Source organism: Rutilus rutilus (assembly GCF_951802725.1).
Source record: "Rutilus rutilus genome assembly, chromosome: 12".
NCBI classification, from domain to species: domain Eukaryota; kingdom Metazoa; phylum Chordata; class Actinopteri; order Cypriniformes; family Leuciscidae; genus Rutilus; species Rutilus rutilus.
Window position 1 is genome coordinate 34,980,783 of NC_140217.1, and position 24,083 is coordinate 35,004,865.

At 37.9% G+C, this 24,083-nt stretch overlaps 2 protein-coding genes across 4 annotated transcripts in view; both read right to left on the bottom strand.

The window, feature by feature from the left end:
- The window catches only part of magi3b (membrane associated guanylate kinase, WW and PDZ domain containing 3b), a 102,804-nt gene extending 98,163 nt beyond the window's left edge, over nt 1-4,641 (bottom strand). The window contains exon 1 of one of the 3 annotated variants that reach the window (XM_084426506.1): nt 3,608-4,039. In XM_084426506.1, coding sequence (XP_084282632.1) covers nt 3,608-3,914 — 307 coding nt within the window. In that variant the 5' untranslated portion in view covers nt 3,915-4,039. Of the gene's footprint in view, nt 1-3,607 lie in introns of all 3 variants that reach the window. The other 2 variants (XM_084426507.1, XM_084426508.1) reach the window with 2 other exon arrangements.
- A 3,805-nt stretch (nt 4,642-8,446) lies between these two features.
- On the bottom strand, nt 8,447-23,617 carry lrig2 (leucine-rich repeats and immunoglobulin-like domains 2). Its single transcript, XM_084426190.1, has 18 exons — nt 23,013-23,617; nt 21,976-22,050; nt 21,623-21,757; nt 20,164-20,304; nt 19,817-19,960; nt 19,069-19,212; nt 18,752-18,895; nt 17,791-17,871; nt 17,631-17,702; nt 16,834-16,902; nt 16,528-16,691; nt 16,021-16,332; nt 14,559-14,840; nt 14,023-14,466; nt 13,238-13,390; nt 12,961-13,101; nt 11,482-11,757; nt 8,447-11,332 (listed from the first exon to the last, which is right to left on the bottom strand). Exons 1-18 carry the CDS (start codon nt 23,192-23,194, stop codon nt 11,145-11,147), a joined length of 3,147 nt encoding a protein of 1,048 aa, XP_084282316.1. The 5' UTR covers nt 23,195-23,617; the 3' UTR covers nt 8,447-11,144.
- Between the last annotated feature and the right edge of the window lie 466 nt (nt 23,618-24,083).

The window sequence follows — 24,083 nt, forward strand, 5'->3', positions numbered from 1 at the left end:
GGCAATGAAGCTTATCTTGCTTTAGCCATCAGCGAAAGCTTGAGGGATGAAGTCACAGATGCATTTTAATGCACACAACTGATCTGCTGGACCTGCTGCATAAAAAAAAACGACTGCAACTTTGTTCAGATGTGGACTGAGAAATACTACATCCCAATCCGACAAAAGAAATAACCATAGCAATTCTCCAATTACACACAAAAAATACCCTTCCTAGACTACAGGAAAGCAAAGGTAGTCCGAGGTGGAGATGAAGCAGCTGGTGGATGGAGAACTGCTGTTTTTGTGCCTGTGGCAAAGACTGCGGCATCATTTCCTGCTATCAGCTGATCCTCGGTGTGTATAGGCATTTCACACACTCCATCTATTATTCACATGCTTTGAATCCCATATGAGGCCTGGACATGGAAGACCGACATGCACATAAACACACAAAAGTGGCCTACATACTTCTGTGCTCACACACCACAACAGAGGATACAGTACGGTTCTTTTTTAGGTACTTTTTTTTTTTCATGAGCATTTCAAATGAGATTCTCTTTGTGCAGCTGGAATCAAGAGCTAGACAAAAGCAGTACTAAACAACTGCATTAAGCAAAAACACACTTGAACACACACAAACCCATTTAAACAGGGTCGGGAACTAAGAACCACTTAGGCCTACACATATAAAAAAAGAATGCATTGTTCAGCAGGATGGCCTCATTTACAAACAAAAGACATCTATGTGCTAATGAACTGAATGATAGACACAATTTAGTCTCATAAGTAATTGGTTTGAATCAATCTAAAAACTAATTTGCTAACTAGAACTTAATGCTTTAAAAAAAAAAAAAAAGGCTGTTATGAGCAAGATTAATGAGTGAAAATACTCACAATTCTTTCTCAAACTTGTGAATTATTACATAGTTCTGACATGAAACTCTGAATGGTGCAGCAGGCTGATGGGTCTTTAACTTATTGCTATAGCAATCATGTCATAATCACAGCTGATTGGTTGCTGTTGCATCAGCGGCCAATGAGCTTGCTGCTCAAACATTCAAATCCTTGCCATTGTTTGCTGTTACAATCTGCAGTGCACTTTCAGAACCCCTTTCCCCAGCTCCACCTGTATAGATCTGCTAACGGGGTTAATTCATGTATGTTACATGTGCAGCAACATGTCTTACATGCTCACAGCAATGTCTGTGAAGGTACTGGCATAGCAAGTCTCTGTACTTGCTCTGCAGCAGCGTAGCAGATCTATTCCGCCAAGACCAAATACATTAACATTGCCATATCCATTACCATGCCAATCTCAATTACCATACCAATCTCCCGAGAGTTGTCATGACAGAATTAACTTAACTTAGATTAATCTAACAATTCACTCACTCATAAGAGAATGAATTTGTAAAAAATACTCAAAAATCAGCCTCAAACACATGAGTTATTGGCTTAAATCTTCCAACAACTCATTCACTTATCTTAACAGTGTGAAACTAATAACTCTAATGAGCTAACGAATTGGTCCAAAACTCACAAATCAGTTTACTGGTTTGAAATGAATCAGTCCTAAAACTACCAAATAATTCTTGAACTCAATCGTTATCACTTTGAATCAGTCAGCAACTCTAATGAGCTAATGAATTGGTTAAAAAGAATTAGTCTCAAACTCATCAGTTTCTTATCAGAGTGAAGTCGGGAACAAGAATCAATAAATTCCTTACAATTATCACACCCCTAAAAAAACCCTCACATGCGCTCACCTTAAACCATGGAAGACGGGATAAACTTGTTTATGTCCTAAAGGCCACAGGGCCTCAGCTGCCACTGATGTGGATGCTCTCAGAATCCCAGATACTTCTCATTTATTCAACAATCAACCATCCAGTTAATGCTATCCTTCTGTACCCTCTCCTTCTCTCCATGGCAACAACTCTCACATCTACATGCTAATAACATCCTCCTATCTCCATAACAACTCTGACATATTGTGCCTTTCCCCTCCTGCTGCTAAGAATACACTCATTCGACCCATCGATAATGCTAAGATATTCTGTGTCCATGGTAACAACGTTGTCCTCCCTTTTTTCATCATGCCATCATATACCAGTAAGGTACACACAGGCCTGTCCAATATAAAGGTGATCCCCTTGCTTTGATCAATACACACTCCAACAGTGAAATGACACTCATGCATTCATAAGATGTGTGTGGAGTGTTTCCAACCCACCAACCCTAAGGCAAACGCTGTGCCTCCGAAACTTTAAGTGTAGCACATGTCAGAGCCAGGGCTTGTGGTGCAACCACTATGGGGGAAAGAACAAAGACTCTTCTGGATGCTGTTCGGCAAAGTACTTGTCCATCGGCTGAGTGTTCCATGATGTAGAAATTACAAAGTCAGTCTTAAAGGAACAGTTCAACCTTGAGGTGCCAGACAGACATGATTTCTTTCTTCCATGAAAAAAATAAAAAAAATATGTTTTACAGAACGTTCACACTGCTTTGGTGGTGGACAGGGGCATGGAATGACATAGCATGACATATAAGATAGACCATTTTTTAAATGGTACTCCGCATTCATCCAAACAGGAAAATTATTAAATTAATTTGCCATCATGCCATTCCAAACCTGTATGACTAACTTTCTTCTGTGGAAGTCAAAAGATATTGGAACATTGGACCCCTTTGACTTTCATTCTATATGAAAAAAGATCTTATGTTGGGTTCCACAGAAGAAGAGATAGTCATTCAGATTTTAATTGACATATATGAGTTAATAAATGCAGAATTTTCTGTAAAAGTTTACGACAAGGTTCTAGTAGTTAACGTTAGTTAATGTATGTTTGTTTAAGTTATTAAAAATACAACGGTTCATTGTTATTTCATATAAGCTCAGGTTAATTAAATCATATTAACGAGTACAACTGCTTTTAATAATGGATTAGTGATTGTTCAATATAAAATTAATTAAAACACTTTAGGGTCCAATTCTCACTATTAACTAGTTGCTTATTAGCATGCATATTACTAGGATATTGGTTGTTTAGTACTTATAAAGCACATATTAATGCCTTATTCTGCATGGAAATATTCTACATCCCTTAATCCTACCCAATACCTAAAAGTAACTACCTTACTAACTATTAATAAGCAGTAATTAGGAATTTATTCAGGCAAAAGTAATGGTTAGTTAATAGTGAGAATTTGACCTTAAACTAAAGTGTGACCAAATTAATTAAGTATTTTGGTTAGTTGTATGTTAACAAGTGTTAATAAAGAAAAGCTTGGTTCGCTGCATGGTTATCGCTATAGCTCCAGTCCCCATCCACTTAATTGTATGGATTGAATCGAGAAAAGCGTGAACATTCTGCATACATAAAAATAAATCAATAAACAAACTAAGTAATCACCTTTCGTGTTCCACATAAGAAAGAAAATATTGTGCGTCTGCAAATGATGGTGTGTACAAATTATAAACATTTATTTTTTGGATGAAGTGTCCCTTTAAATGTAAAAATTGACGACAAGGTTGCGCTGCGAGCCACAACTCCCCTGGCAACAGTTGTTGTTTGGCAACATTGACTTTCAACAACAACAGCAAAAACAAGTTTTCTCAGTTTACCTGGTTTGACAGTCTTAATTCGAATCGGCTCCCGAAAGTGGCGCATCACCGCGTGCGTGTCTCGGTTCGTCAGCCCACTGACAGGTGTCCCGTTCACTTCCAGTAACACATCCCCGTAGTACGGTAGTCTCCCGACGTGACACACCAGCACGTCCAAGTTCATCTGACCGAGGAACGGGAACTCCCCGTGCTCGGCGCCTCCAAGGATCTCCACAACATCACCGAACTCCCCAACGCTTCCCCACGACACGGCGCACTCCTGCACTTTAGTGGACCAGTGTTTCTTCCTCTTCAGTGTTTTAGACATCCTTTATCCTTTAAGTTTCAGTGCAGTTCCACGTTAACAGGTTTTGAAGCCTTTCTTCCCGGTGTGTCGTTCACTTTACCCGGTGTGGGGATGACAGCGCGCGGATGTGAAACGCCATCCAGCCCGTGATAACTCCATAAGCCTCATCTACCATTATTAGTTCAAGACAACATTTGATCAAATCATCAAAACGTCCTTTACGAATGCGCGAGGATACTAGAGCTACATTATGCAAAATAATATCAAAAGTGAACAACAATCGATAGAAGAATGAAGTAAAACTGTTTACCTGTTAAGTTCACTCAGGTTTTACATGCACATCTTCAAGCGCACTAGACTGAAACACTGATAAACGTGTCTGTCAGTACAGCGTAATAAAAACGCGTGTCTGTAAAGGGAATTAGAGGCGAAATAGTGTCTCACGGGTATAAAGAGCCAGCGAAGCGGCAGTCTTGGAGATATTCGGCCGAAGCTCAGGTTAGTCTTCGAAACGCGATTCCCAGTCAGTGAGTAGATGCGTCTGAAGCTTCTTCATTCTTTGCTTGTGCCCGAACCATCAGCTTTACACAAACTATGAGCCCTTGATGAATAGCTTACTAGAGAAATAACCCGTCGAATGTGTGTTTATCGCCTCAAATCGCTCTGGCCGCTGCGATGCTGTCATACGCGGCGGTTGATCTCTCAGATCTCCAGTCACGGCGGCTACTGTTGCGCTCAGCTTCTATTTGTCAAATGAAGCGCGCGCGCGTGTGCATGTGCGCGCTCACAGCCAGTGCGGCCTGTGACTGGATGGCTCTCGGGTGGAGGTTTATGAGAACTGAGCTTAACTGATTTACATTTAGTTAATGAAGATCCAAATGAACCAATTACAAAACCGGCAAGTTTCTCTACTTAGCAGCCAGCCATAAGCAATTGTTAGGCTAAAATTATGCAAAACCTATGTAGCCTAATATTTCCATTGCCACAGTTTATATATATATATATATATATATATTAGCAGCCAGATGCATATATATTCGTATCTCGTAATATGTGTGTGTGTGTATATAGCCTATATATATATATATATATATATATATATATATATATAATAAGCCAGGGGCTGTTTTGCAGTGATTTTATCACAGTGAGGGGTTTTCTGGTTTATATTGAGGTAAAATCAGCAAATCACTATAATTAAATACTCTAGATACAATCAATTTTGCCTGTTGTCCTGCTCTGAAATGTTAAACGCAAGTAAAAGCTGCTAAAGTAATGTGCAATAATTATTTAATTAATATTGAGTAACTTATATTTCTAAAAAATTGCCAGTATTTCCTTTCCACCAATGCAAATAGTTCTAGTTTTTGCATGTCACTAAGCAACACACAATCATGCCTTGCAATTCCTGCTCACAAGTGAGAAAAAAACACCCATGCTTTTTGCTACAAACAAAATGATACAAGTCTGTTTTCATTAATGAAAGAAAACATAGACACTTTAACTTGCTCTAATCTGCAAAGAATCCCAAAAGTAAAAAAACAAGGTATTATACTACAAATCTCCCAAAGTACCTTCTTTCTTTTTTTTCTTTTTTTTTTTAAGTATATTGTACTTCTTTTTAGATAATAGGCTATAAGATTAACATTAGGCTATCTAAGATTCTTTCAGCTCAAACAATCAAACATGGAGCCAGCAACGCAAGGTCATGGGTTCGATTTCCAGGGAATGCATGAACTAATCAAATGCATACCTTGATTGCAATAAGTCACTTTGGATAAAAGTGTCTGCCAAATAGCCTACATAAATGTATAAGAACATTTCAGAATTAGCTCCCATCCCAGATATGATAAAGTAGTAAATGTAATGTCAGTGCATGCCTCTTTTCTTTCTCTCATATTAATCTGCTAAAGTAATTTAATCAGTAACTTAAGCCTAGGTAATGATATCACAAGTAATCAGTGAATATTTCATCTTGTAATCAAATTATAGGGTCAATTATTTTAATAGCACAGTCCTGTAGTGTAGCGTAAGACTCAAAGCTGCCACCTTATGGCATGTTGTTGTAACTGCACTTGAGTCGCTTCATTCAATCTGTCATGGCTTAAGACAAATATATGACACATTATTCATGCGCTCAGTTCCCTTATTAATTACAGACAAGTCAAGACAAATCAAAACAGTGCTTTCTCGAGTTTGTAAAGGATCCAATTGGATTCCCACTTCAAAACGCAGAACACTTGTATTTCCCATGAGTATTGAGATCAGACAGAGGAAACACAGCAGGAAGTGTGTAGACACGGTTAATTATGCTATAGCACAAGACCAGGCATAAAACTAATTTCAGTGTGTTAGGTAGATTCAAGATCTGAGCTATTTATATAGACCAACCCACCCAATAACATATAGCCTACCAAATGCAGAACCTTTAAGATGTTTTTTTTTTTTTTTCTATTTGGCAGAACAAATAACTACCACAAGACAAAATAATAACTGAATAAAAAATCCTACTCAAACGTTTACACACATTTGGTCCTTAAAAGGATAAGTTCACCCAAAAATGCAAATTCTGTCATCATTTACTGTTTTGTTATTGTTTTCTTCTGTGAAATACAAAAGGAGAAATTATTAACAATGTTCCAGTCGCTTTTTCATGCAGTTACAATTAAGTCAAGTCACCTTTATTTATTTAGCGCTCTATACAATATAGAATGTTTCAACGCGACTTTGCAGTGACTACAGGAAAAAATATTTAATGATGCGAGCAGAGTTCATCTAGACTGTAAAGCAGGTCTAAAAAGAAAACTGTTCATTGTCATTGTTCAGCTGAGGTCAGTTTAGTGTTAATTCAGTTGAATGGAGACAGGAGCTTTTTTTTCAAGCTTTAGAAAAGGTAGAAAAACACAATAAAAGCATAATAAAAGTCTATTTGGCATGTGCCGGAGATCCAGCAACCAAAGACAATTGAAAGACTAATACTCTTTAAAAGGCACTGATGCTGACACAATATTAAAAAGAGTATTTTTGTATTCTAAAATATATTTAAATAGCTTATTCTGCACTCCAAGTAAAAGTATAGGGCCCAATTTACTACAATTTTCTTTAGTATTTAAAATGACGCTATGCATTGTGTTGTGTTTTAGTCTTTTGTTATCTATTGTGATGTATATATATCCAAGTGAATGGGCTTCTCGAACAAGGAAAAATGTAGGGCGGGACTTGATTTTGTGCATCGTGAATTGATTGGATAGTTGTGGTTTGCTATTGGTCGATCTCATGTGAGTGACAGGTTGCCCCACCCTCGCGCCAGTAAACGCGTCATCAGAGCGAGAAGGGGTGACGCTGCAAAAGGGAAGGAAACAAGGCTCTGGACACAAATAAACTAGTTTATTAGATCTCTACTGGTTGTGCAAACCCGAACAAGCCATTTAAACCAAGTATCCATCCAACACCTAAAGGAAGTCTAGTCTAAGCTGAGGTCTAAACGAAGGCAATAGCCTGAGGTTGTTCTTGAGCGGTGCAGAGGACACAGCACGTCCCCATTCGACTAGTGTAATAATCCAAAGCGAGTAGTGTTTGAATGAATTATTGATAAAGCCGAGTAAAGAGGGTTAGCAGCAGGCGGAGGTATGTACTTTGATCTCATAACTATAATTTCTCTCTCTGAACATCTCTTGGAGGATGGGAATGGAAATTGTCAGTTCAAGTATTTAGAGGAATTCAAAGTGGTCGGCGTTTTAAACTCAGCGAAAACTTCCAGAAAAGTTCCGCAGTTCACTATATTAGCATAATTCAGACACACTTCGAGGCCTCAACGCTGTAACACAAAACACTTACAATAATACCTTTTTCCCTCGACAAAGCAATGTTATTAGAGATCATATAAAAGGGATCAATTGAAAATAACTGAAAAAGTTATAATTTACTCACTTCAGATGGCCTTTTTTATCAAACTGTAGAATCAATCTCAACCTCATCAAATTTGATATGAACCCTGTAACACCTGACATATGAAATAATAATCTTTTTTTTTTTATTATTAATAAAAAATATACAAAGTTTTTATTATATTATTATATTTGATACATCAGGCTTTTATGGCTATATAGTATGACATATGAGAAGATGGAGCTCACGATCAAGGAGGCCCAAACTGAGCAAAAATATGAAACTTGGTGCAGTGGCCAAAAAGTAATATGACCACCATAGTATGAAATTAAGATAGCTTGTAAAGCCTGTGTAATTATATTATGATTTCTTAAAAAATGATGTACGAATAATCAACTAAATAGGCTATAACGACCTAATTCTTTTTCTTTGCTATTAAAGCATAAGCTATCCATATCAATCAGACAATGGAAGGCATGTAGTAGATTGTGTACATTGCTCAGCAAAGTTTTGATTATGTTGATAATTCAGAGGCCTTAGAAATTTGCATATAAAATATTATACACTATAGGCTTTATAGGGTTGAATATGAGCAATAGTAATAATGCTTCTTAGCTAGCTTCACTAATAGTTTATTTAAATAACATGGCTATCTTCACTCGTGGTGCATGTGAATTCATTTTATTGTTTAAATGTCAGCTAAATGTCAGAATTTTCTGAAACAATGTTCTTTATACATGCTTTACAGAATGTACAGGTACAGTATACAAAAAAAATACACAAAAAAAATGAACAAAACATTTATAAAGCAGCATTTAAATATTGTCTAAGCACTGAAGCTAAACTTTGGTTTGCGGAAGGCAGGAATGTTTGATCCGTGTGGATTTTCTTTGGTGTAAATTGAACAGAACTGTGAGTGAAATCATACTTGTTCATTTTTTAAAGATCCCAACTAAGTCCTGTACAATTTGGAGTAAAATAAAACTGATGTCCTCTTAAATTACATTTAAACAAAACTGTTTTGCATTAATCTCCCACAAGCTGAACCAAGAGAGACCACAGTAAGAGGCCAAGCAAGCATTAACAGTAATTCGAAAAATGTAGAGGTTTTGAACGTTGCTGGAAGCCTCTGATGACACACACTTCTTTCCTTTCAGTGAGGGAAACTGACGCAGCGGGGAGTCATCTGCATCTTATGGCATCAATGTCTCTTGATTAGTGTAATTGTATAGCTAACTGCAAGGCAAGAGATTGTGCAAAAAGCAACAAATTAAAATGCAAATCAAGGGGTAGTTATCGCAGTTGGAAAGTGGTTGATAAGAAATCATTTCCATTAAAAGAAGACAGGAGAGGACAGTGACCACATATCTGCCGCAGTGGAAGATCCAGCTTTTGTACGCGCAAAAAGTGCAAAATGTCAGTTGTACTGCAAAATGAATGGTTAAGATTTAATCTGGGATCCATACAGATGGTTTGGGTCAGCAAGCATTCAAGTGCAGACTGAGTCAAGATTAAATCAATGTGAAAATAGGTAATAGCACCCGTAAATGTGACCTTTATATTGGTCGAAGCATGAATTGTGTGTTCTAAGTTCAACAAACTCAAATCTGATGCAAAATCCACGTTTCACCTCACACTAAAATCCATATTGCGCAGATTTCTATTGAGATGACTGCATTTTGCCCACAGAATTTCACCATACAAAGGTAAACGTGAGTGCACCTTTTAAGCAAGTGGCTAATATCCGAAACCTGAAAAATGCTGTTCTGGAGGCAGGAAGAGATCGATGCTCAAATCAAGATACCTAAATCTAGATAATTTGGTTAATTTTGAAATCCAACAATCCTGTGCATGCTTTTCAGCATAAGAATAATTTCTAAAACATAAGAATTGTGGTCATTAAATATTCCCTATATATCTCCGAAGCTCACTTGATCTTGAACAAATTCATTAGACGTGATGTTAGTGCCTTGAAAGTTTCCTTAAAAGGTGTCTGTAGAACAAGAGGGCAGCGAGACAGACTTTAGTTTCGGACACAGCCCACCTCTCTTAAGACAATGTTTACAGGCAAGAAAGTCAAAATCCAGCGGTCCTTCTAAGGCCAAAAAAACCCTCCTAACTGTCACAATTGTTTTAAAACCTTAAATTGAGAAGATGACCTGAAAGCCTATCTGAGCTTCAAAAGCACTCAAAGGCAGGACGAGATTAGTTTGATCCAGCTGTAACCAAAAATGTCAAATGCAGCACGTACTGGACGGGTGAGACCGGGCGAGCTCAAACTTATGAATAGCAATGCATTTGTTGACAGCACACAGGCAGATTTTCACATCACTATGGCTACCCCCAGTCTGCTATTGGTCAGACAAAATGTAGCCCCGCCTCCAAACTCACACCATTGGTGCTCAAACAAAAATATTGCAATTCCATTCTGTGCACATCTGCAAGAATGCACATAGTGGGGGTAGACCAATCAACTTGTTAACCCTTAAAGTTCTGTAGCAAAAGACAAAATAGAAAGACGAAAGCATAATACGGGAAAGCAGCATAAAAAATAAAAACGAGTTTGCATATTACGATTGCATAAGGCTGTACTGGGCAGATTGTCAAAGGTGCAATATATCCGGTCTTTCTTACTGTCTATTATAGTGCCTAAAGAAAACACAGAGAGAAACTGAAGAATGTTTGGGTTTGTGAGAAGCAATACAAAAAAAAAAAATGCATTATTAATGACAAATAACAGTAAATCCATCGTACAATAACAGTGGAAACAACAGAGTCTTCTACTCTGTTAACACATTATTGGTCATCAGTCAGTACCACTTGCCAATAGGAATGAGAAATGCAGCACAGGTGATTGACCCTCTGATGTCACTCAGAGAACATCACTGCCCTATTTTGGCAGTCCAATCTTCACAGTCACTGTTCGTACAGGTTCTGTACCAGAGCAAAAGCAAGTTATAGGTGAGTCTGGGTCAAGCTTTGGCATACGCAAAAAGGCTCAACGCTCTTAAGTAGGCAGGAAAACCTAATATGGCATAATTTGTACGTCACAGGTTACGGTAGGACTAGTGGAGCTCTTGGAAATGTTACATTCAGGGCCCAAACCAGACTGGACAATTGAGGAATAGTGAAAGCAGGACATCTCTCTCCTGTTTCAAAGAGTTTTCCGCAAAATGCACATCCACTTGGGCTAACAAAGGAACATGGTGGGGAGGGACAGGAGAGGCAGTGTAAACATTGAAGAGAGAGGCGTTTCATTTGGCAGATAATGAGGCTTCTCAAAGGAGGTAGTGGGCTGAGAGCACTGGGAGGCGACTGAAGGACAAGGTGGTGATGTTTGGGGAAGACAGGGCTGACTGGGGTTTATGTGGGCGCAGAGGCGCTTTCCTGTGAGTTAGTCCTGTATGAGCCTTCCTCCAGTGCCCCCCTCCTCTCCTCTCGGCTGTCCCCTGCGGACACACCCATCGGGGGCTTATGTACAGTCACTGAGGCCTGGGGAAGGATAGAAGAGTTGGTTTCCTCCCCATCCCAAAATGACCTGCCCGGGACATCTGAGACAAGAAAAATTGAGATTGTGAAAATAGGCACATGCAGTAGCTCAGCTCCAAACATGGAAGAATATGGTTTGCTAGGTAAAGGGATATTAGACTGAAATAAGGTGCATTTCTAAATGTCATTGCATGTAAGGTGTTCATCTCACCAGTGCTATAGTGTTGTGACGCCGGTAGTCGTGGTTCATGGTTGGTGAGGAACACAGAGGCGTTCTGCTGGCTAATAAAACTCTCCAGCGCCGTGTCCGAGTGCTCGGTGCGCTGATCCCGCTCTTGATGGCCGCTCTGGTGTCCGTCCCGAGAGATCTGAGCCACAAGTGGGTCGTCCTCTGTCAGGTAGGCGTATGGACAGTACTCACGCGTGCGCGAGTAGATATTGGCGTTGTCGTAGCAGTCTGAGCAGATGACTAGAGGGCCAGCTCCCCCTAAAAAGACAAACAGGAGTCAGGATGGCGACTGGTGAGGCAAACTATGTACTGACATGAATGATGACACAAAATTCCTTTTTAAAGGTCCCATTGCATGGATTATTTTATTATTTTAGAATGTTTCCTGGGGTGCCCTTATAATGTTATAACAGCTTTTGATCTAAAAAACATTATAATTTAGAAAATAAAAGGCATATTTTCTAGCCTGATTTTAGCCTCTGATTTGAACGCTCTGTTTGAAGGGGCGTGTCTGCTGTGAGACTTCAGTGTAAACGCCCACTGCTGTGATTGGCTGACATGCTTGCATATGAAATATCTCGCATTACATGTGGAACTCTCTCGAAAACTTTTACTATTACAGCTATTATACGTTTTTACTATTACAGCTATCGGGATTAACGAATCGTGAGAAGTTTTTTAAGTATTTAGATCTATTCCCATCATATAAAAGGTTGCAGTTATGAGCATTGAGCAGATGACAGCCTGTTGATCGCCTGAATGAAGATCTTATCATTGCAACGCAGTTTCTGCACTCTCACTAATGATTTCACCAATGCAAACATGAGGTAAGTACAGTAAGAGCTTCGTTGTGCAGTGTAACAGCGTCATTGATTTCATAACGAGTTTTGGCAAGTGTCCAGATAAACTCGCGCTGTGTGATTGACAGCTTGGGCGATTGGAAAGGGATTGTTCTTTGATCGCTTTCTGTATATATATATTAATCACAGTTTAAGTAAGATTATTTTCATCCTACTAAGAGAAAATGACGTGAAGTTGATCGTTTAGTCACTGGCTTGATTTACTGATGCATAAACAGTATTGAACGACTTTGAGAGAAAGATTATCTGTCTGAACTTGAACAATTACACATCAGAAATTCACATAATCGCGCAGCTCATTTTCTCATGGGCCACATGGCCAAATTCTTTTCGCGGGCAAAGAAGAGAAAGGGGAGGTAACCTTTCCCCTTATGACGACATAAGGGGAAGATTTCTAGATTCGCCCGTCTGAGCTTTCATTTTCTCAAAAATACCCAGGGCTTGGTTTACACCCATCAAAACGTCTAGCCACTGGGGGACCATAGGCAGGCTAGGGAAACTCATATTAAGGTTAAAAAACCTCAGAAAGTGATATTTTCATGCAATGGGACCTTTAAGCAAATAAATAATAAAAATGTATGAATTCAAAATGTAATGTTACCATTAGGGACATTTGCCTGTCCCTCTCTGGGTTCACTCCGGTGGAAGCTGCTACGTCCAGCAAAGAAGGAGCCCACATGACTACCCAGCATTCCATTAGCGTCTGGATCAACATCACTGCTCACTTCACCGTAACATACTCCTGTTGAAACGCATCGCAACATGCATCCATTATAATGACTCGTCTAGAGACTAAATGAGTTGTCAAATTTGATCTGTTTTATTTTACAGCCTTTATGAAGACAAACTCTTGCAAGAGGAGCACAGCATGATATTACCATCAGTGCCTTTGTGGACATAGCCGTTAGCATGAGAGGGCATGAGCTGCTGGTGGCTTCCGTTCTCTGAGTTACTGTATCCCTCCTGAGGCTCTGACAGCGTACCCTGAGACGAGAGGTAACTGGGAATGTCTGCTGGTAGGTTCATCTCATCTGGAACACACCCAACAGAAAGATATATACATTAAACTTTTTTGTGCATACATTTGTAAGATTGTTACAAACTGTTATAATGCCTATTTCAATAGCATGGTAGAGCTGTTGCATTTATTATATTCTGATTGTGATTATTTGAGATAATATACTATACTAAATCAAACATTCTGGGTTCAAAATATGTGAAAGACTACTTAAACCTTAACTAATTTAAAGCAGATCAAAAAGAGACATTTATTCTAAATATTAAAATATTTACAACATTTAAGTAAATAGTATTTATTTAAATTGTTATATTTAATGAATATATTTAACCAAAGTATATTATATTTTATTAAGTGTATTATTCATGGTATTCTCCCTAGTGCAATTTTTGTTAAACATTATTTTTTAAAACAAGTCTTACTAACATAAACAAAACAGACTATCAAATTGTTAATTTAATTATCTCTGCTAATAATTAGACAACCAAAATTTCATAATCACAGAAACCCTACTAGGCATTATTTTTTTTGTCTATCAACTGGATATTATATGACATCTTCAAAACAAAAATGAGAATAATTTAATGTTTATACTATTTTTAGTTTTAAATGTTTAAACTGATTTGTGCAGAATTGTCCACTGACCTGTATTTGTTATGCTGTAGTCTTCACTCTTTCTCCTCATGTGGTAAATGACGATGACCCACACAAGCGAGGTGCCAACAACGCAGCAAACGACCACCATCACAACAATGCCAACCGTTGTCCATCCATCCTGACCGTATATGCTGGTCACCGGGTCACAGTTGGCCGAGGGCAAGACGCTGAGGTAGATATGACCGCGCTCTGTGCCCAGCGTGTTGGACATGATGCATGTGTATTTCCCTGCATCAGCAGGACCAGCATCAACGATTATGAGGAGCTGATTGGCTGCAGCGAAGAAGTGACGTTCTGTCAGTATTAACGGGGCGTCGTCTTTGGTCCAGTTGAGGCGGGGGGTGGGGCTACCACGAGCTATGCACTGGAGGACAGCAGTCTCACCTCGGGCAACATTACGGTCCTCTAGAGGGCGCTGAAAGGATGGGGTTTCTGTCAAAAAGAGCAGATTTTAATGATTAAATGATTATTAAATATAATTCAGAAGAAAACTTTTGGCATTAGATCACTGTAAAATACTATACCTAGCACAGTAAGAGTGGCATTGGCCGACAGGCTGCCCGCCTCGTTTTTGGCCGTGCAGCTATAGACGCCCATATCCTCCGCCTTCACATTAGCAATGAAAAAAGTGTCATCGTCTGGCATGACATGCATCCTTCTTTCACGGGCAGCAGGGAAATTGATACCGCCATCTTTTTGCCATGCGATCTGGGGTGTCGGGTGTCCCTCTGCAGCGCACTCCAACCTAGCGACTGTCCCGGTGCGGATGGTCAGATCCATGGGTGTCTTGAGGAAGGTGGGGAGCTCTGGGAAAAGCCATTAGTGAGTTATTTTCACTGCTTTACACAAGTAAGTCCAGAAAGTCATAAAAATATCTGGATTATTATCATAAAATTGGATTAAAACAACAAAATTGTGCATGGATTATCATTAAGGGCAATTACTAAGTTTACTATTATTTATTACTTACTACATTATTATTACTGCTAATGCCATTACTATTTATAATCCATTCGTCGAGTGGTCTGTGTTTATGTGTGTATGTGAGTATTTTAATATCTGAAGTAAATTTTATTATTAAAATGAATACAAGTTTAATTATAACATTACATCATACATTTAAGTTACTTAATTATTAAATTACTCTACCTTGTGCAATATTTATTAAAGCCTTAAAATCATTTTATGTACGGAAATGTAAGCAAATATTACACTAACAATAAATATTTTTCAACATGAACAGAATTCATCTTCTGAGTAAGCAAAAACAAGCAAGTTAATCAAAACTCTAAACAGCACCGTTTGTTGCAGTGTTTACTTAGAGAATAATGTGTTCCTGTTATTGTCATTCTATTATTAGGTTACAAATCCACTCTTCTTCCATACGCATCATGAACTGATATAAACAGAATAATTACATTGCTGAGGTCAGCATCCCAGAGGGCTGCTATGTTTGTTCAACGGACATGGAAAATTAAAAATGGACAGAGATAAAAAACAACCGTGGAGAAATGAGGGTAAATAAGGGGAAGGAAAAAAACAAATGCCAAACAATTTATCAAAGCATCTGGAGAGATCATAGTGCTTTAGCAATACGCCAATCAAGACTACTTAAACCTCATCGCATTTGAAGAAGCCAAAAGAAGACATTTATTCTAAATATTAAAATATTTACAAAATTTAAGTAAATAGTATTCATTTAAATTGTATAATATTTAATGAATGTAATATATTTAAATAAACATTAAGCATGTCCGGATCTTTATATTCTCTCATCATGCATCTCATCACTCATATGTGCTATATATGTCAATAGTATAAATGTCAATAGTGCTATATATTTACATACCGCAATATATAAAACATAGCAAAATCTCTGACAATAGACATTTTTATACAGTGGTAACAATATACATTTTCATAACAACCAGCCCTACTCTAGACCCGTAGGAATATTGTAACAATCAATTTCCATAAGGCACTAACCATTAACAGTGAGCTTGGCCACAGTGGAGTAGTTGGAGCCAAAATGGTTGGAGACCACACACTGGTACTGGCCCTCGTCGGTGAAATTGACGTTGAGCAGGTGGAGTACGGTGGTGTAGAGAAGAAGCTGATCCTGGTACCGAGCGTAGTTCTGCACCTGAGCGTCATACAGCACCTCTCCGTCTTTGCGCCAGGCGGTGCTCATGGGAGAGTCGCTGCTGCTGAACGCAGAGCAGTTCAGAGTGATGTTGGTCCCGCGTAAGGCCACAACAGTCTTGGGATGAGCGCTGATCTGGGGTTTAGGGAAGTCATCTGCAAGTGACACCAAAATAAAGAGATCTTAATCCAAGATATGGCTAATACTTTTTATATTTAAAGTTTTACTTCTTAATCATAAAATTACTTTTTTTAAATGGCAAAAGCCAAAAAGGTCAGAGACATTTCATTAGAGTGCTGTGAAAAGTGTTTTTGTAAGAGAAAGCATGAGGTAACTGTCAGGTCACTCACTGCAGACAAACTCCTCCGGTTTAACAACAAGCACACTAGATCCTGCCAGGGATGCGGGATGAGCGCAGACGGCGGTGCAGGATTGCTGGAAGTGGTTGTCAGTCAACCACTGGCCCAACCACTGCAGCTGACAGTCACACAGGAGACTGCTGGTGTTCAAATCACTGAGGAAGACCACAATACATGCATTATTGAGAATACATACTAACATTCAGACAAAAATGCAACAAAAATATATTATGGAAAATGCAGACACCGAACATACGTGAAATACATACAGTCTGTAGATAGAAAACAATCACTTACAGTGTTTTAAGTTTTAAATGAGTGAAAGCGTCAGGATGAATAGACATGATGCCATTCTTACTCAGGTCCCTGTAGAACAAATTCAAAAAGATTATTAATATGGGAACAGTACAAAAGAGGAGGGGCTTTGTGTTTTGTTGAATAATAGAAAGGATTAGATTAGATTGGATTTTACTGCTGTCATTGTCTTTACATTGCAACTGCACAAATGCAAATAGGAACAATATAACAGCATTACATTATAAATATAAAATCCATGACCAATAGTATAAGCATAATCAAATATATTGGTGAATATAATGATATTAACCAAATATCTATTATAAAAATCCTCAAATTCAGATAAAAAAAAATGTTATGGGGTCAGAGTGTAAAAGGGTTTAAAATGTTATACTTCTTTTTTTTTATAAAGTTTTGATGCTCAATTTCAAATGAATCAAGTAAAATTGTAGCTTTATGGAGCCATGGCAGCCTATTTCTGCCTAAGAATTGCAACTGTATTGCTTATAAGTGTGATTTTGAAATATCACAGTTTAAATTTAAAGTCTGCATGACATGAAAATTATATTTGTTATATTAAATGCACGTTTTATATCTTGGTGTGAACAATTCATCTGTGAATACGTTTCATTTAAAAAAAAAGTTTTGACCTTGTACATAACTGGACCTCCCAGTGAAACCAACAGACGTATTTGTGATATATGCAGAACAATATCTGGAAGGATTTCTATATTACTGCATCTAGTAACAGGAGACATGACGTTCCCAAAATACTAAGGGCTAAAAGAGAGACTCACAAATGCTCCAGCTCCATCAGACCCTCGAATGCTTTCTTAGTGATGGTCCTGATTTTATTATTCTGTAAAACTCTGTAAAACACAGACAACAAGCTTATGTCAAACCACACTTCACATCTCAGAGTCAGATCAAACAGCTCATTTCCACCAACAAACTTACAGCGAGTTCAGCCTCTTCAAACCCACAAACATGCCAATTAAGTCCTCAATGGCGAGGGATATCTCATTATTACGGATGTCCCTGGAATAAAATAAAAAAACAGAACCATCAGAAAGTTAGCAAACTTCTATAACCTTAAAATGTCAGAGCTGCTTTCTTCAGGAGATTGTACTTCTATATACAGAGAATTATGGTTCTAAGGCGCTACGGAAGCTCAGCATCATTGTATGCTTATCAAATATAATAGGGGGTTTGTACAGACAGGCTGGTATGTGGGAGTATTGTGAGATCATCTTCACGCACTACTGGACGTAAAAGGCTGCCATCGCTTTACAACTGTGCCAAAGGGACGTGGCTGAGGATACAAGAGGTGGGCATGTTTGAATGTGCTCTTTTTCTTTGGGGTGAGCCGAAACGCAGAAACTAAACTGAAAGGACTTATATAGGGGCTTAAACTAAAGGGATAGACTATATTGTTTGCAATTATGGGCTCATCTTATTTTATAGAGATATGCTACTTCCATTTTCATTAAATCTGTTGTACACATTAACACACCTGTCTTCATCTGAGAGCAAATATGCGATAAGAAGATAAATTCATTTCAAAATTAGTACAACCATTTTTCAGCAAAAGGGTTTATGAACTTATTAAAAAACATAAAATATTTATAATTTTATTGTGAAATGAAAATGAAAAATAAATGAAGACAAAAGCCAAATTTGATGAATACCAATGAATTGACATTTTTGAAAATAACACATTTAACCTTTTCATTGCCATCAAAGGGAACTTGCTGAACCTAAACATAGGAGCCTGATTAAAAAAAATAATAATAATTCTAATTTAAAAGAAAAATGTAAGACTAAAATAATGCATTTTGTATATAAACTACAGACTTATTTAGTGTTACCGAAGACATGTATAATGTGAGAGACAAAAGGGGAATGTGGTTTATCTTACAATGTACGGGCGTTAGTCAGGCTGCTGAACACTCCTTCCCCCAGGTGTGTGATTTGATTGTCACCCAAGTTGAGATTCTGCAAGAGACTGAGACCAGCAAACACCCAGTCCTCCAGACGACTCAAGTGATTGAAAGATAAATCCCTGGAAACCAAACACACACACACATACGCATTAATCTAGTGGCAACAATCAAATTCAACACCTCGAGAAAAAACACCCAGAAAACAACGACTAAGCAATTATTTCTAGAACAGAATTGCATTACATTATTGCATATAGGATAAAAGTTTAAGGACAGGGCTGAAGTCACTCACAATTCTTCCAAGCGATGGCAAAACTCCCAGGCATCGGCTCGGATGAGTCCGATATTGTTCTGATTGACCCGCAGAATCCTTAGCATGTGCAGTCCATACAGCCAGCCCTTATTCAGCTCTGTCAAATTATTATACTCCAACTCTCTGGAAAAGGACACATCATGTGGAACAGAAACTTAATAAATTAGCTGAATTAAACAACAAAAAATAATCAAACCATCCACTTTAAGGTGATGTATGGTTAAAAATAAAAATACTACTTAAACCAAGTCTCAATATAGGGGTGGGCGATAGGGTAAAAATATCATATCACAATATTAATTAATCACAATTCTTTTTCATGTTGGTTTTAAAGACTATTTTGCATCCACAAGAACTGTTTACAAGATATAAATGAGTGTTTACGTAACCTTGTGTGTTTTTGACAGTTTATGTGCAAAAAGATGTGAAAGAACTTAGTACTAAGTCTCTCTCTCTCATATCTCATATATATATATATATATATATATATATTTATATACACATATATACATACACACACACACATTAATAATATCTATTAATTGCTCTAAAATGGCTTAAAGGGTGTTTTTTCCCCCCCAGAGGAACAACCACTTAAAATTATTGCCAAGTTGTTTAGTGTAGGTAGTAAATTATAGTTAATATGTCTATAAAAAAAATGTCAATGCTTAAAAATATAGTAATAATTAAAATAAAATAATGTAAAACCCTGAATGCATTGACTCACAGCTCCTCCATGTTTTCCAATCCAAAGAGCGCTCCATCCATCAGCTTTGTGATGCCGTTACGCTGCATCTTCAACGATTTAAGAGCCTTGAGTTCTTTAAAAATGAGACTTTCCACCACACGAATCCTGTTGCGCCTCAACTCTCTGAAAAAATGCCGAAAACATAGAGAGGCACATTATAATAAGAACGTCTAAACCATGGCGCTAACAACCTGAGAGAGACAAGACGACAAGGAGAAAACTCCCCAGTTGATAATATCAGTTGCATTTAGCAAGCAGTAATTCTGTCAGATACAATCTAATTGAGCACTGCAATAACATCCAATTCATTAGCCATGAATACTCACAAGACTTGGAGCTGAGAGAGGGTGAAGACTTTATCAGGCAGCAGAGAGAGTCTGTTCTGGTTTATCTTCAACACCAGAAGGGAGCTGATGTTTCCAAAACAGCCAGGCTCTAAGGAACTTATCTTGTTTTTGCTCAGGTTGCTGTTGTGATGGAGAAAGGAAACAGACAGTTATCCATAAACCTCAAAAGGAATCAGAAACTCCAAGAAAAACACCAATTATTTACTGACAAAGTAAAGATCGAAGCAACAGCTGACGACATTTAAAGGGTTAGTTCACCCAAAAATGAAAATTCTGTCAGTAATTACTCACCTTCATGTTGTTCCAACCCCATAAGACTTTTGATCATCTTCGGAACACAAATTAAGATATTTTTTATGAAATCTGAGAGCTGTCACACTCCTTCATAGGCTGCTATGCAATTTCATTCTGCCAGCCCAGAAAAGTTAGTAAAACATTGTTAACATTTACATTTACATTTATTCATTTAGCTTTATTCATTTAGCTGACGCTTTTATCCAAAGCGACTTACAATTGCTATATATGTCAGAGGTCGCACGCCTCTGGAGCAACTAGGGGTTAAGTGTTTTGCTCAGGGACACATTGGTGTCTCACAGTGAATTCGAACCCGGGTCTCTCACACCAAAGGCATGTGTCTTATCCACTGCGCCACACCACCCCGTTAAAATAGTCCAAGTGACTACAGTGGCTCAACCTTAAGTTTATCAAGCGACGAGAATACTTTTTGTGCGCAAAACACCCCAAAAATAACGACTTTATTCAACTATTCATTTTCTTCTGTGTGGGCGCGAGAGCATGAGAACTGAGAAGATGACGCTCATGAAAGTGTGAAAGCCAAGTCATTCATTTTGCAGCATTGGTAAGGCACTTTTACGTTTCCTCGTTGGATTCTCACGATTCGGACATCCAGGAAGTGCACACTTTAGAACCATTTTAAACACTACATCGAGACCCATCTGCGTCATCCTCTCAGTTCTCGCACATGCATTGCGGCGCTCCCGTGAACTCACGTCAGAGGCCCACACAGAAGAAAATGAATAGCTGAATAATGTTTGTTTTTGCACACAAAAAGTATTCTCGTCGCTTATTTACTAACGATGTTTAACTAACTTTTCTGGACCGGCAGAATGAAATTGCCTAGAAGCCTATGAAGGAGTGAGACAGCTCTCAGATTTCATCAAAAATATCTTAATTTGTGTTCCGAAGATGAACGAAAGTCTTACTGGGTTGGAACAACATGAGGGTGAGTGATTACTGACAGAATTGTAATTTTTCGGTGAACTGACCCTTTAAGTTGTCACACTAACTACTGAAGTGTAGAAGATAACTTCTATAGAGAGCTCTCTTAAACTACTTAGAAGTTCACTACAGTCTTACCAAAGTGCACAATACAGACAAGCCTGAGTACAAAAATCAGGCCAAAAAATGAAAAACTCACAGGTATTTCAGCTGCATGGGAGGGAATGATCCGGCCTTAAGTTCAGATATAGAATTAGAGCTCAAGTCCAGACTTTCCAGAGATGAATATGGCAACAGCTGCTCTGCCATAACTTCAGAGATTCGGTTATGAACACTGAAAATAAACAACAGATGGTTATAGATGTACTATTATGATCACTCACTCTTAATGAAATGTAAAATAGTAAACAATAACACAAGCCATGTACTGTTACATTTCAGTAGCTGTATCTTATTAATTATCATCTTGTTTATTATAAGAAACTGGAGCAATTTCACCAGCTATAAACCGCAGTAAAGAATGAAAAAGGATGAACGTAGAAGTTAACTTACAGTGACAGCACGGTAATGTTGGACGAGGCATCTCCAAGAAAAGGCACCGCTGTAAGTTCGTTCTGATTCATAGACCTATATTCACACAAGAGTGAATTATTAAAACCTGAAAAAGCAGTCACCGAAGAATAAAAGAATTTACAGAACAATATAGCCAATTATAAACCTGAAAACTGAGGAAAATGACTAAAGAAATAGCAAAAGGAATATCTGGTTGTAATCATATAGAAAAAAGTAATATGCCAGCAAGTGTGCAGCCATAACCAAAAATATTTAAGACTGGGGGTCAAATGTCAAGTCTATAATTTGCACCCTCCATTCAGATTTGGTAAAAAAAGACTTTTCACACCATTGCATACTTTGATAAAGAATTAGTTACAACAAATCAAAGCAAAATAAACAATATACCAAACTAATCTAACAACAGTAAACAGAACTTAGCTAAAAACCAAGATGGCGAGAAAAAAGGATAAACAGAAGGTATGGCAAGGTAGTTAAACGCATCTGTAAACCTCAAAATGTACTCTTTACACTAAAGTTCTCTCTAAAATCCAGTTGAATAAAACATATAAAGTCTGTCATAAGAAATAATAGTCAGAAAAACGTAATATTTTGAATTGGAACAACCTATTTAGACAAAACATAAAAGAAAAACTAAGTTTCCATCCGTGTTTTGTATAACGTTAGCTAATTTTCATCAGTCTTTTCTGGCTTATGTACTGTAGTATGATATAATAAGAATATGGAGCTCATACTCGCGAAGGAACCCCCCTTAATGTTATTCAGAGACCAAAACTGAGCGGGAAAATATGCAATTTGGTACAGAACAGATGTTGTTATTTATATACCCAAAAATAAAGATGCAATACTGATAGCTTATAAAGTAAACCAATGACACAACACAAGATTTGATAAAAAGCAAATAAATACTACTAAAATGGAATAACTGTCAGTGGTGCGTTAGTATTGTGCACATGTGCAGCCCTGCTGGAGGATGACCATCAGGCAATGTAAACAACGTCTCCTCTATTACTCACGCATGGGTGATCCAGGCTGGAGCTTCCAGAGCCGCAGAAGTCAGTCTTTTCCTATTGCAATCCAGCAGCTGAGCTGCACTTGGACCATCAGAACACGTACAGGGAGAAGGGCAAGTGTCCAGGCCCACGACACTCACTATGAGCAGGAACAGGGCCTGGGGGATGGGCCAGGCCTCCGCCATTTTGAGTTTCTTGATCGCAGATGATCAATCCAAATTATGGCATCAATGAGACACAGAGATTTATCTGTGTTTTAGAATATACATCTGATTTCATATGAATCCGAATTAAAGTGAAAAGCATAAAATCAATCCGGAGCCATCACTTTGCTCTCTCAGCTCGTCCCTTCGAAATTCCCTTCTTCCGCCTTGCAATCTCTGCAGCTTCAAGAATTCCCAAACGGAGCGTCAAACAAGCTTCAGGATGTGGAAATGTGGCTCAGATATCCCAAAAGAGTTCATGTCCTATATTAGATTATGACTTTGCATTTGAAGAAAATATATGATATAACTGAAAAAATCGCCTTTCCAAACATTGTTCCTCGACTTTTTTCCCAAGGAAAAACAAAAGCATCTTCTTCCGTTGACACGTGAGCCACCCCCTCTGTCACGTGCTGCTGGAGGCCTCACGTCATTGGCCAGTCGACAAATCCATCAAACTTTGATTTTTTTCCACATTCTTTCAACAAAAATAGTTTTAAAACAATTATTCTAGTGGTTATCTTCTCATTAAAAGCGCATTTTACGACAGCCTTTCAATTTGATTGCGTCTCTTTAATTATTTTTTATTTATTTATGAAGTTTGCCAGATTTTCTTTAAGCTTGACCACTACATCAGAACTTCAACTTTGTTTTATCAAAACGGGTTAAAATGTACTTTACACTTGTAAGAATGTAAATATAAATAATATTTAAATTCACTTGATGTTTATCTGTTTATTTTTTATAACAAAGAATTGTACTTGTTGTTGCACAGTAGCCTACTGTCATTATCATCGTTCAAAAACCATATGGTAATCTGATTAAAAATGTATGTAAAATATGTAATGTTGTTTTTCTCAAAATAATTATT

Bases quoted from the DNA above. Each gene is read 5' to 3' on its own strand.
- lrig2 (XM_084426190.1), bottom strand. From the start codon at position 23,194: ATGGCGGAGGCCTGGCCCATCCCCCAGGCCCTGTTCCTGCTCATAGTG. The intron at 20,305-21,622 runs GTGAGTTTTTCA...CCATCACAACAG, and splicing joins CCCATGCAGCTGAAATACCT to CAACCTGAGCAAAAACAAGA. The intron at 17,872-18,751 runs GTAAGATAAACC...ATTTTATTCCAG, and splicing joins CTGACTAACGCCCGTACATT to GGACATCCGTAATAATGAGA.